The 14,659-nt window shown below is 42.2% G+C and overlaps 1 protein-coding gene across 1 annotated transcript; it reads right to left on the bottom strand.

The window, feature by feature from the left end:
* Nucleotides 1–2,000: 2,000 nt before the first annotated feature.
* LOC126087841 (40S ribosomal protein S29-like) lies at nt 2,001–2,171 on the bottom strand. Its single transcript, XM_049905696.1, has one exon. It carries the CDS (start codon nt 2,169–2,171, stop codon nt 2,001–2,003), a length of 171 nt encoding a protein of 56 aa, XP_049761653.1.
* Between the last annotated feature and the right edge of the window lie 12,488 nt (nt 2,172–14,659).

Genomic DNA, 14,659 nt, shown 5'->3' on the forward strand with positions numbered 1-14,659 from the left:
GTCAGAGAAGATGCTTTGTAATATTTTGATGTTTTGAATTCTACTAAGGCTTGCTTTATGACCTAATATCTCGTCTATTCTAGGGAATGTTCCATGTGCACTAGAAAAGAAAGTGTACTTGGCTGCTGTTCGATGGTTGTTCTGTATATGTCTGTATGGTCAAGTTGGTTGACTGTGGCATTTAGATCTTCCATGGTTTTATTGAGCTTCTTTCTGGATGTCCTCTCCTTCACCGAAAGTGGTGTGTTGAAGTCTCCTACTATTATTGTGAAGCTGTCTCACTTTTCAATGCTGTTAGAGTTTGTTTTATATATCTTGGAGCCCTGTCATTGGGTGCATAAATATTTAATATGGTTATATCTTCCTGGTAAATTGTTCCTTTTATCATTACATAATGTCCTTCCTTATCCTTTGCGGTGGATTTAACTTTAAAGTCTATTTTGTTGGAAATTAATACTGCCACTCCTGCTTTTTTTTGACTGTTGTTTGCTTGATATATTTTTTCCATCCTTTGAGTTTTAGTTTGTTTGTGTCTCTAAATCTAAGGTGTGTCTCTTGTAGGCAACACATAGACGGATTGTGCTTTTCTATCCATTCTGCCATTCTCTGTCTCTTTATTGGTACATTTAGTTCATTTATATTCAGTGTATTTATAGACAGGTACGAGTTTAGTGATGTCATTTTGATGTCTTTTTTTGTGTGTTGTTGACAGTTTCTTTTTCCCACTTAATTTTTTGTGCTGAGTAGTTTATCTTTATATATTGTCTTTTCCTCTTGTTCGTTGTTGTTGATTTTGTTTTTGTTGAGTCTCTATTTTTTTCTTGTATTTTATTTCGCTGAGTGGAATAGTCTCCTTTGTAGTTATCTTAATATTTACCCCTATTTTTCTAAGTTTAAACCTAACTTTTATTTTTTTATATCGCCTTGTCTTTCTCTCCGTATGAAAGATCTATGACTACATTTCTTAATCCCTCTTTACTGCATTGCTGCATTCTTAGTGGTTCTTTGCCTTTGCACACAGGTTTCCTTCTGCCTCAGTTCCTTCTTGCCTTTGTGTGTCTGAAAAATTCCCCCTGTTCTGTCAAGACTGGCTCCAGGGTTAACTCCTTCTGAGGTCATTCCTCCTTGCCCATAGCTTGTTTTTCTTGCCCCCAATATAGTACATCTCACATTGCTGTTATGATTCATATAGGTATATATTTGGGATGCATTCAAGCAACTGAGTCCTGACTGCAAACAGTGGTTTAGACAAGAGGAGGTTATTTTTCTCATAAGATGTGCAAAAGCAGACAGCTCAAAGCAGGAAAATGCACTCAGCAATGTCATCAGGAACCCAGGGACGTTCTGTATTGCTCTGTCATGCTTAGTGTTTGGCTTGTCACCTCTTCATTGCAAGATGGCAGTTGCATCAAGTCTGCATTCCAGACAGGAAGCAAAAAAACTGTGTTTGTACCTGTCTCTCTTTCCATGTAATAGCAAAAGTTTTCCCAGAACATCCCTCAACAGGCTTTTTAGATTTCATCAACTGAACTGTATCACGTAGCCACTGCTAGCTAGAAGGGAGAGTAGATAAATAAGTTTTTAGCTCTTCAATCTATGAAGGGAGTTCTCGGTCTAATGGGCCCATACTCATTGCTGTCAAGTCAATTTCGACACATAGCCAACTTATAGCACAGAGTAGAACTCCTCCGTAGAGTTTCCAAGGAGCTCCTGGTAGATTTGAACTGCCAGCCTTTTGGTTAGCAGCCATAGCACTTAACCGTTACACCACCAGGGTTTCCCAGTCTAATGGAGTCAATGTATTATAGACAAAACCGCAAAATAGTTGCCATTGAGTTGGCCCTGACTCATGGCAACTCTATGTGTGTCAGAGCAGAACTGTGCTCCATAGGGTTTTGTATTTTTTTTTTAATTGAAGATTTTTAATTTTATGTACAAAGAGTTTGCATTGTTTCTTTTGTTGGGTAGATGTCTTGGATAATCCATTCAAGGAAGATCACTTAGCCCAACTTGATAAAGCCTATATTCTGCCCATATTGGCGGAAGCACTGGCCACACATGTTGAGGCAGTATTTCCAGACAAGACTGTGCCGGTCTGAACACACGTGGCAAAAGTAGGAACCCTGGTGGAATTTCCGTGGTTGACTCCAGTAGAGCTGCTGGTGACTCATTTTGCTTTGAGGGACACACCAAGGCAAAAAGAAAGATTCCATACAGTTTGCAATGACCAACTTTTCAGAACTAGATTGCCAGGTCTTTCTGCCAAGGTGTCTCTGGGTGGAGTCGAAACTTCAACCTTTTCGTTAACAGTCAACTGTGTTAACAATTTTCACCACCCAGGGACTCCAATCTCTATAATAAAGGAGGGAAAGGGAGAGGAGAGTTGGGATGGGATGTGGAGTGAGTCATCCTGCAGTGTGGACTACAAACAGTGCCCCCATTAGACTGAGAACCCACTCCTGGAAGACAACAATATTCTATGCATTTCTGTCTTGAATTCCTAGTGCCTAGGACAGTACTCAGCCTTTGGTAGACACTTATTTGAAATCTCATAAATATTTGAATGCATGCATGCAGTGTATACCAAATGGTAAGAAAAAAGAAGTGAGCAGTCATTTTTTGCATTCGATATAGGCAGTTGTTTCCCATTCAGCAATCTGATGCAATGCACAGGTATACAAGCACAAAGAGGTAGGGACTTGTGCCCAGGGAAGAGTAACAGCAATAGGTGGGGTATAAAGCCTCCGATCCATTCTCCACCTTCTCTGAAGGTGACTGTGTACTAAGGATTTTACTGGTGGGCGGGGAGGACAGGTCTTAGAGCAAAGCCAAGAACCCTTTTGGATGGCAAGTGAGGACTAGAAACATGGAGTAGAAAATAGGACAAAGCCAGAGAGAGAGAAGCAAGCCTAGGAATAGGGTGGTGCCCACAAACCATTAACCATTATTCACTAGTGGTTTTTGGCTTTTAAGGAGAGATACTTTACTTTTGGATGATGCAAACGTTCCTGTTTTGTGAACCATTGAAAATTTCTTCTTCTACATGGTAATTCTCTTTAGTTACCCGAAGTCTTCGGTAAAATCAGCTTCACTCGTGCAGGTCTGTGAGGCAGTGTTGGGAAGGGCCTACAGGATAAATCTTTAAGGGATGATTAGACTTTCCCATATTGCCTTCCTCAGAAATGAACATGGCAGTAGCAGCATTGAGTGGACTTAGATAGTCTCGAATTTGCTGGTGTTGGACCAGCAGGGAAAATAGTGGTGGCCAATAGCAGTACTGACAAATGCAAGATGGTGCACCCTGCCAAGAGTATGACTCAGGGCCAATCTGGGGCTTTGTGGAAAGCCCTATCATTTCCAAATATATTGGGAAAGGGAGGCTCTGGAGTGGAAGGGAGGGGTGGATGGAGGGAGTTAATGCTAGAATACAGCTCTGTTATTTTTAGGTGCCATTGAGTCAGTTCCTACTCAAAGGGACCCTATGTACAACAGAAACACTGCCCAGTCCTGTGCCATCCTCACAATCATTGTTTTGCTTGAGCCCATTGTTGCAACCATTGCATCAATCCGTCTCATTGGCAGTCTTCCTCTTTTTTGCTTACCCTTTGCTTTACCAACCGTGATGTCCTTCTCCAGGGACTGGTCCCTCCTGATAACATGTCCAACGTATGTGAGATGAAGTCTCACCATTCTTGCTTCTAAGGAGCATTCTGCCCATACTTTTTCCAAGGCGGATTGTTTGTTCTTCTGGCAGTCCATGGTATATTCAATATTCTTTGTCAACACCATAATTCAAAGGCATCAATTCTTCTTTGATCTTCATTCATTTTCCAGCTTTTGCATGCATATGAGGTGATTGAAAATATCATGGCTTGGGTCAGGCATACCTTAGTTTTCAAAGTGACATCTTTGCTTTTTAACACTTGAAAGAGGTCTTTTGTAGCAGATTTGCCCAATGCAGTACATCATTTGATTTCTTGACTGCTGCTTCTATGGGTGCTGATTGTGGATCCAAGTAAAATGAAATCCTTGACAGCTTCAATATTTTCTCCATTTATTATGGTATTGTTTATTGGTCTAGTTGTGAGGATTTTTGTTTTCTTTATGTTGAGGTGCAATCCATGCTGAAGGCTTTGATCTTTGATCTTCATCAGTAAGTGCTTCAAGTTCTCTTCTCTTTTAGCAAGCAAGGTGGTGTTATCTGCATATTGCAGGTTGTTAATGAGTCTTCCTCCAATTCTGATGCTGTGTTCTTCTTCATATAGCACAGCTTCTGGGATTATTTGCTCAGCATACTGATTTAATAAGTCTGGAGAAAAGATGCAACCCTGACACACATGTCTTCTGACTTTAAACCACACAGCATCCTCTTGTTCTGTTCGATTCTGTTCTGATGACTGCCTCTTGTTCTATGTGCAGGTTCTGCACGAACATGATTAAGTGTTCTGGAATTCCCATCTTCACAATGTTATCCATAATTTGTTATGATCCACACAGTTTCTTTCAGCCAAGATCCATCTGACATCAATAATGACATTCCTCATTCTACATTCTCTTCTGAATCTGGCTTCAACTTCTGGCAGTTCCCCGTTGATGTACTGGTGCAACTGCTTTTGAATGATCTTCAGCAAAATTTTACTTACATGTGATATCAATGATATTGTTCAATAATTTCTGCATTCTGTTGGATCACCTTTCTTTGGAATGAGCACAAATATGGATCTTTTCCAGTGGGTTGACCAGGTAGCTCTCTTCCAAATGTCTTAGCATAAAGAAGTGAGCACCTCTAGTGCTGCATCCATTTGTTGAAACAACTCAACTGGTATTCCATCAATTCCTGGAGCCTTGTTTTTCACCAGTCCAGCTCTACCATGTATGAATTGAGACCTTCAGTAAGTTCTCATCCTTTCTAAACCTCATGGGACCTACATCATGGAGTTGGTTGTGAGGATCAGATGAGAAAATACACAGAAAGCACTTAGAACATAGTTAATGATCAATAATTATTACTACTCTCTGGGAAATCTTATATTCTACTTTTTTTCCCTGACCTCACCATAAACAAAGGGGAGCTGAGCCAAAAAGTGTAAATATTTGTCCTAGGTACAGTGATACATTGTCATAATACTCTAGGCATAGCTCCATTTTAGCCTTTATCATATTATTCAAAATATATCTTAGTATTAGCCTCCACTAAAAAAAAACCAAACCTATTGCTGTTGAATTGATTCTGACTTATAGAGACCCTGTAGGACAGAGTAGAATTGCCTCATAATGTTTCTAAGGCTGTAATTTTTATGGAGGAGCCCTGGTGGCACAGTGGTTAAAGCTCTTGGCTGCTAACTAAAAGGTCAGTGGTTTGAATCCACCAGCCTCTCTGAGCATAAAGATTTATAGTCTTGGAAACCCTAGGTTGCAGTTCTACTCTGTCCTATAGAGTTACTATGAGTTGGAATCTATTCAACAGCAGTGAGTTTGGTTTTTTTTTTTTAGTGGAGCAGATAGCCACATCTTTCTTCCATGGAATGGCTGGTTGGTTTGAACCACCAACCTTTTGGTGAGCAGCTAAGTGCTTAACTAGTATGCCCCCAGGACTCCCAAATTTCCACAATTGGGCTATTATTTAGAGGTAGAAGCTACCAAAGCCATCTGGTATACCCAACACCTAGCACAGTACCCAGCACATAGAATTAATCAACAAATGTTTGTGGAAGTCAAGTGTCACACAGCTAGCTTCTCTACCCTCTTCAGATACATCCCTTACTCACGTGACCTCTTTCCAACCTCCAGCCTCCCCTGAACCTTTGGAGTGTCCTGGAAGGCCCTGAGCTGGCATTTTCATTAAACAAGGCCTTCCAAGGGACAACCACCCTTTCCTTTCCTGTCCATTCTTGGGCAAGCCAGAAACTCCCAGTTCACAACAGGAAACCAATAGCTTTTGCGCTATCAGAAGACATTTCCTTCACAACACAAAACGTCTGAGTAATAATTTCAAGCAAGACTTCACCCATTTCCTGTGAAAGGAGGCAAATTTGCCTATCCCTGCCCTGCAGAGCCCTTGCTTTCCAGCCCTGTAATGATGCAATGCCTTCTGCATTTGGGAGATGGGCCTCTCTTTTCCCTTTGTGACACCAGATCCAGTGTCCTGTGTAGCGGACTCACTTTGGACAGCTTCTCAAAGTTGTATGCAGAACAAGAGTCACTGTGACTAATTCGGAACCTCATCTCAATCTATTTCAAAAGCAGCTTTGGGAGTAAAAACTCCAGGTGTAAAGAAAGTCAAAGCTTTCTCTGCAAGTAAATCCCCTGGGACACTGTGACACTTTTGCTGATCTCAGGAGTTAGAGACTGCCAGCTTCTGTGTCGAGACAGCCACCTCAACTACGTAGGAAGTTCTGTTTACCTTGAGGCTTACTGTCTGTCTCAAGTGAGCAGTTATTGCTGTCTCCAGGTTCATCAGCTGTCTTTGGCCAGCTGCACCCTTACATAGCAAACAAAAAAAACCAAGCCCACTGCCACTGAGTTGATTCCGACTCCTAACGACCCTCTAGGACAGAGTAGAACTGCCCCATAGAGTTTCCAGGGAGCACCTGGTGGATTTTAACTGCCGACCTCTTGGTTAGCAGCCGTAGCACTTCACCAGGATGCCACCCGAGTTTCCCCCTAATAAGCTATCCAAGGAAAATCCTTCATGGGAATAAGTTGTAGAAATGAAGCTTTGAACTATCAGCCCAGTGTTTATTTTCCTGGACATTTCTCCATGAAGACTTTACAAAGGCCCTGATTGGATAAACACCCCACCTCTTCTGGAACATCTGCTTCTTTCTTATGAGTCGGAAACAGTCACTGTCACAGGTGGTGGGTGGTTGACATGGGCAGCTTATCCCCATAGCTCTGCCATGAAGAGTACTGTGGGGGCATATGCCAGGACTCCCAGTGAAGAACAAGATAAACCCTTAGAAAAAATAGCTTATTTAAAGCTTGGCTTCAAAATACGATTACTAGGCAGAAATAGCCGAAATATCCATCAATGGATGAATGGATAGACAAAATGTGGTACATACATGTAAAGGAATATTACTTAACCACAAAGGGAAATGAAGCCCAGATGCCTGTCAATACAGGGATGAACCTTGAAAACATTCTGCTGAGTGAAATAAGTCAGTCTCAAAAGGACAGATATTGTGCGATCCCACTTATATAAAATATCTAGAATAGGCAAGTTTGTAGAGTTCAAAATTTATAAGTGGTAACCAGGGGTGGGTGGGAGGTAGAGGAAAAGGAAGATACAATTGTTTGTGGGCACTGAGTTTCTGTTAAGGGTGGTGGAAAAATTTGGGAATGGTTAATGGTGATGAATGGACAACGTGATGAACATATTTTAACGCCACTGAACTACATGTGTGAAGATTGTTGAAGTGCCAAATATTTTGTTACCTCTATATTTTACGCAATTAAAAAAAATAGTAAAAAATAAAATCATTGCCTTTTTGGGGAATTTTAAACTTACCTCTTAATAGGTCAAGAAAACCATCTCATTTTCTTTCCATATGAACCCAGTCCTCAGAGAATGGCGTTCCAAGTGCTCTATTGTCCATCTCATTATGGTGTTATGATTCGGGGACTGGTTATGCTTTTTCTTTAAATATATGATTTTTGAAAGTCTGGCTGAATTATTAAGCAGGATGTTTACTACATCTGGAGCCCTGGTGGCACAGTGGTTAAGAGCTTGGCCACTAACCAAAAGGTTGGCAGTTCGAATCCACCAGGTGCTCCTTGGAAACAGTTATAGATTTAATCGTGTCCGCCCCAAAATGTGTGTCGGCTTGGCTGGGGCATGATTCTCAGTAATATGTGATTGTCCACCATTTTGTCATCAGATGTGGTTTTCCTATGTGTCATAAATCCTGCCTGTATGATGTTAATAAGGCAGGATCAGAGGCAGTTATGTTAATAAGGCAGGACTCAATCTACAAAATTAGGTTGTATCTTGAGTCAATCTCTTGTGAGATACAAAAGAGAGAAGTGAGCAGAGAGACAGGGACCTCATACTACCAAGAAACAAGAGCCACGAGAATAGTGTCCTTTGGACTTGGGGTTCCTGCTCTAGAAGCTCCTTAACCAGGGAAGACTGATGACAAGGACTTTCCCCCAGAGCCAACAGAGAGAGAAGGGCTTCCGCTGGAGCTGCCACTCTGAATTTGGACTTCTGGCCTCCTAGACTATGAGTGAATAAACTTCTCTTTTTTAAAGCCATCCACTTGTGATATTTCTGTTATAGCAGTACTAGATAACCCAGACAGAAACCCTATGGGACAGTTCTACTCTGTCCTATAGGGTTGCTATGGGTCGGAATTGACTTGATGGCAACAAGTTTGGTTTGGTTTTGGTTTTACTACATCTAGTACTCATTCCCATCTTTCTTTTCTGATGAGAGACTGTTCAGAAGAAACCATGGTACAACTTGAAAAAAATTGCTTTGCACACAAAATAGCTATTAGGGGAGGTATTTGTTGGAGTTTGATTGGAGATTCTCTGGACAGACTCAATCAGAGGGTCTTTGATTATAGTGTGGGGTTTGTCCCTGCCCTTAAAAAAAAAAAAACCTTACCTCCTAACAAATGTAGACCTGGCCAGGAGGCCTGCATATGAGGCGCCTGTCAGCCGAGTTTCTCTTTTGTGAAAATTAAAAGGGAAAGAAGTGCCCTTGTCAGGCAGACACCCTCCTTACTGATGGTGAGTAAACAAGGGTGGAGGAGGTTTCGCCGTCTGGACAATAAACAATTTAAGATTGTGTCAGGATATGATTTCTTTAGGGAAGGCCAAGTAAACAATAGGAATAATGAAATGGTTTTTGTTTTAAGATTGTTTATAACTTTTTAGTAGTTTTCTTTTAATTACAGAAAATTAAAGTAAAAAAATATGACTTTAGGCATTTTCATACATACAAAAATACACACAAAGAAGAATGAAAAATAAAAACCTCCAAGTAGATGGAATAGTGCGTGCGAAAGTCCTGACGCAGGAGGTAGCATTATGAGTACGAAGGACTGAAATTAAGGCTAGAGATAAGGCTGGAGAGGCAGGTAGACCAGACTATGGCAGCATCTTATAGGTCATGGTAAAGAGTCTGGGTTTTATCCTGGAAGCCTCTGAAGGATATTAAGCAAGGGGTGTTTGTGTGTGTGTGTGTGTATAAAATAATCAGATTTGCATTTGAAAAGATGTCTCTGTCTGTAGGATGAGACATGGACTTGGGCAAGATGGAGAGAATATAGAGGATACACAAAGAATCTTTTAGATGCTCCTGGCGATCTGCTCCCATAGAGACTATATTGTAGAAAACCTTATGGGGCAGTTCTACTCTGTCACATGAGGTCGCTCTGAGTCAAAATGAACTTGATGGCACCTAACAACAAAACCGAAAGCCAAACTCGTTGCTGTCCAGTCAATTCCGACTCATGGCGACCGGATAGGACAGAGTAGAACTGCACCATAGGGTTTCCAAGGAGCAGTTGGTGGATTCAAACTGCTGACCTTTTGGTTAACAGCCTGAGCTTTTAACCACTGCACCACCAGGCCTCCTAACAACAATAAAAAAAAAAAAAAAAACCAACAATAAGAACACAAAAAAGTCCAGACCAGAGGTGGTGCTGGTCTGGCTCAGAGGGGTGGGGAATGCAGTGTGAGCTATTTAATCTCGCCCTCGCTGCTGGGTTCTTTGGTTGTTTCCATTTGTTTTGTCTTGCTTTTGCCTTGTTTTCTGACATAACCAACAACACTATTCTGAAGATTTTATATAAATGGAACCCTACAATACGTGGCCTTTTGTGTCTGGTTGTTTTCACTTAAAATGGTTTCAAGGTTCATCCTGGTTTTAGCATGTATCGGTACTGTGTTCCTCTTTATGGCTCAATAATATCCTGTTGTAAGGATATATTACATATTATTTATCCATTTATCAGTTGCTCGGGTTGTTTCCACTTTTTGGCTTTTATGAATGATGCTGTTATGAGCATTTGTGTACAATTTTTAAAAAGATTTTTTTGTGCTTTAGGTGAAAGTTTACAGTACAAATTAATTTCTCACTCAAAAATTTATACACGAATTGTTTTGTGACATTGGTGGCAATCCCCACAGTGTGTCAGCTCTCTTCCTCTTTCCATTCCGGGTTCCCCGTGTCCATTCATCCAGTTTTCCTGTCCCTTCCTGCCTTCCTGTCTTTGCGTTTGGCAGGTGTTGCCCATTTGATCTCGTATATTTGATTGAACTAAGAAGCACGTTCCCCACGTGTGTTACCGTTTGTTCTATATAAAAAAAAAATGTCTAATCTTTGGCTGAAAGGTGGGCTTCAGGAGTGGCTTCAGTTCTGAGTTAGCAGGGTGTCTGGGGTCTGTAGTCTCGGGGGTTCCTCCAGTCGCTGCGTGTACAAGTTTTTGCTTGGACATGTGTTTTTTAATTCCTTCAGGTATATACCTAGGCAAGGAATTGCTGGGTTACGTGGTAATTCTATTTGAACATTTTGAGGGGCTGCCAAGCTGCTTTCCAAGGTGGCTATATCGTTTTACAATCCCATCAGCAGGGTATGAGAGTGCAATTTCTCCACATTCTCACCAACACTTGTTATTTGCTCCTAGATTCCCTAGTTGTTTCCATTTATTTTGTCATGTTTTTGCCTTGTAATTATTTGTCTTTTTGACTATGGCCATCCTAATGAGTGTGAGGTGTCCCTGGGCGGTGCGATGGTTAACATGTTAAGCTGCTAACTGGAAGGTTGGGGGTTCGAGTCTACTCAGAGAGGCCTTGGAAGAAAGCCCTGACAATCTACTGCTGAAAAATCAGCCATTGAAAACCCTGTGGAGCACAATTCTGCTCTGACGCACACGGGGTCTCCATGAGTTGGAGGCAACTAGTATTGGGACTGGTTACTGGCCACTACCGCCTGCAACTTTTTTCCCTTCGCAACTTGGCTGAACCTGTTAGCCTTCCCCTCATAGTGACAGTGTGAGAGTACCTGACAGCATTCTGCACTTTTCTGTGGCCCAAGGATACACTGTGGGGAGGGGGAGACATCAGGGATTCTGTGGGCAGCCTTGTCTGCAGGCCTGCCCTTGACTCTCTGATCTCAAATGTTATTTATTGGGCCATCCCAGGGCTCATTCCACAAGCACAGGGTGGGTACCTTTTTTCAGGTTGATGGGAGGCTCGTCTTTGACATTTAGGTCTTTCTTCTAACTCAGGTTCCAGCCCAGGAGCTTGTTCTTGTAGGCCTCCCTCCCTCCCTGCACCCCAGGCCTATTTCCTGGGTGGCCAGTTTCTAGGTGGTACATTGGTGCGCCTATTCTCAAGGGATTTTTATCCAATACTCTTTAGATCGACTTCGCCCCCATGAATATTACTGAGAATTCTCAGGCTTCTCCCCACTCGACCCAGCCTCCTCTTTCCTCCACCCACATAGTCTGGAGTCCAGAGGGGCTGGGCTGGGATTTACACTGCATTGCTCCTCCGTCTTCCATCTTTTCTTTGGCCACCACTATCAGATGTTTGTGGCATAAGCCTGTTTCCTCTCAAAAGTTAGACTTCTGCAAGTGAATTAAAATATTTTTAAAATTTATTTTGTTTCAATTCATTAGGTATTGGGGGACGGAGTGTGCATGATCTGGCTTTAATCTACTGTCTTTCTTTAGAAATATCCCATGAAGTCTTCGGGGACAGTTCAGTGGTAGAATTCTCACCCTCCCGCAGTAGGCCTGGCTTAGATTCCCAGCCAATACACCTCATGCTCTGTCAGTGGTGGTTCAAGTGTTTCTAGGATGCCGAATGTATTTCAGTGGAGCTTCTGTTACCAACTGCCAATGTGACACAAAAGGTCCTTGTCTTTTCCCAAGTAAGAATACATGCAAAAGACAAACTTCGTCTTCAGCAAGCTTTATTTTGGTTGAGTCAAGCAAATGGAGTCAGCAGGGGACTAAGCCTCTCCAAAATGCTGATTTGAAAAGGGAAACAAGGCTAGGGCTTATATGGGTTTAGCGGAGACAATAGAGTAATGAATATTTAGTGGGCCTCTTTCAAGAGGCGGGTATTTCTCAGAATGGTGGTGCATACTAATTAGGTTGCGCGTGCATCTGGAATCCAAGATGGAACCCACTGATATTCAAGATGCAGCTCTCTGGGCAGCCCTTGGCATTACTTATTATGAGATATAGTGCAAGCGCACTGATCTTCAGCACTACATCGCCATCTTCAGAGGGCTAAAGAAGGTTAAACAGCAGTCACGCTTTGTTCTTCTGGGCATGCGGAGCCTGTAAAGGGGGAAGGGACTAGAAAAGCACAAGGAGATAGTAATTCGTGGGCCATTTCAACCTTATCTCATGTTGACAGGGTGTGGTTCCTGTTTACCCAACTTCTAGATGGCACTCTTTTAATAACTATTTTGTTCTGCCAGCACAGTTAACCCTATCTGTCTCCCTTCTAGACTAAGACAGACTAGGAAGAAAGGCCTGGAAATCTACTTCTGAAAACCAGCCAATGATAACCCTATAGATTACAATGATCCAGTCTGCAACAGATCATGGGAATGGTGCACGACCAGGCAGCATTTTGTTCTGTTGTGCATGGGGTCGCCATGAGTCAGGGGCCAAAAACAACAATGCATTTTTAAGTTAAAAGGATGAAGTGAAAAAAAAAATCCTAGAGAAAAATAAACATTGGTTCACATTTTAGAGCTTGTTTTATCAAAGGAGTCATGAGATAGAAGCTGGCAGTCTCATTTTAAACTGTAGTGTCTAAAATGAATTTCAGTCTGACTTTTGAAGCAACTTGGGCAATACCCGTTGCTGTCGAGTCAATTCTGACTAATAGCGACCCTATAGGACAGAATAGAGTTACCCCACAGGGTTTTCAAGGAGTGGTTGGTGGATTAGAACTGCTGATATTTTGGTTAGCTGCCAAGCTCTTAACCACTGTACCACCAGGGATCAAGCTAGGGAATAAAAAAAAAGGGAATAGGGGCCTCCAAAGTTGTCTGTCAGAAAGTGTCACATCCCAGGATTTGGGAACATGGAGTAGGGGTAGGCATGGACATGGAGAGCAGGTACCTAGCAGAAGCCCCTAGGCCAGGGAGGCCATCCTACTTGTGTCCTCTTTGGGGGCTCTTAGAGGAGACCCTGTGCCCCAGTTGGCAGGTGGTATTGGAAATGAGGGGCCAGGTGCTTGTTATTTGGGAAAACTTTTCTTATTAGGAGAGTCCAGCTTCTGTGTTGAAGGATAGGAGTGGAGAGTTCCACCATCCCAGGCAAAGGTTCCCAGGGCTGGAGAGGCTCACAGGTGAGGGAGAATAGAGCCTGCTGGTCACCCAGGGCCTGGCACTGAAGCTCTGGGTCCCTGGCACACTTGGCAGAGGAGGAGCCCAGGGAGTGGTGGGAGAGGCCAGATAGAGAAAGTTAAGGATGTTTATTTTGTTTTTATTTTTGTTGTTTTCATTCTCATGACACGTGTTTGTTTTTTTAAAATTCCAACTCCAGACTGCAAAATTGAGACTCTGTCTCTTCATTTTCTTCCCCTCCCCTAAACCTCCCACTCCTACACCCGTTCCAGAGATTAGCCCCCTTGAGAGGATGGTACGCATCTCCCCAGTCCTATGTGCCATTTCCACATACATGTGAACACAGAAACATTTAGTTTAAAATTTGTTTATATAAATGGGGTTATACTGTACTTAGTTTTCCTGAGATATATGTCTTTTAAATATATCTTGGGGGAATTAATTTTCATTTTGGTACCTGTTTGTCTCTTCTCATTACTCTTTCAAAAATTTCTTGTCTTTTGTTCATCCTATGTCAGCTTTTGAATTAGCTTTTCAAGTTACATAAAAACAAATCCCATTGAGATTCTTATTTTGATTGTGTTGGATTTACGGATAAACTGAGGGGATAACTGACATTTTACAATATTAAGTCCTGACATTTGAGAACACAGCATTCACTCTATTTATATAGGTCTGTTATGCTCTCAAGGAGCCTTGGTGGTGCAGTGGTAAAGTGCTCGGCTGCTAACCGAAAACTTGGCATCTCGAACCCACCAGCTTCTCCACAGGAGAAAGATGTAGCAGTCTGCTTCCGTAAAGATTATAGCCTTGGAAACGCTATGGGGGAGCCCTACTCTGTTCTGTAGAACTGACTCAACAGCAATGGGTTTGGGTTTGAATTATGTTCTCCAATGTTGCCAGCTCCTGTCGAGTCAGCCCTGACTCATGGTGACTCTATGCACAATGGAAAGAAATGCTTCCTGGTCCTGCACCATCTCTGATCTGTTGTGGATCAGACTATTGTGATCCATAGGACTTTCACTGGCTGATTTTTGGAAGTAGATCGCCAAGCTTTTTTCCCGTGTCCATTTTAGTCTAGAAGCTTGGCTGAAACCTGTCCAGCATGTAGCAATACTCAAGCTTCCACTCGTGGATTATGAGGCCCTTATGAGGTACTCATGAGGTGCACTGTCTGGGAATTGAATCCAGATCTCCTGCATGGAAGGTGAGGATTCTACCACTGAACCAGAGTTGCCCTCATGTCCTCCAATAAACTTTTGTTGTTTTCTTCACCGAGGTCTAAACTTGTCTTATAAGGGTAAGTCTCAGGTATTTTATAGTTCTCTTACTACT

This window comes from Elephas maximus, chromosome 13 (genome assembly GCF_024166365.1).
Source record: "Elephas maximus indicus isolate mEleMax1 chromosome 13, mEleMax1 primary haplotype, whole genome shotgun sequence".
Taxonomy (NCBI): domain Eukaryota; kingdom Metazoa; phylum Chordata; class Mammalia; order Proboscidea; family Elephantidae; genus Elephas; species Elephas maximus.

What these genes read in the sequence shown, in the direction of transcription:
- LOC126087841 (XM_049905696.1), bottom strand. Translation starts at nt 2,171, where the DNA reads ATGAGTCACCAGCAGCTCTACTGGAGTCAACCACGGAAATTCCACCAG.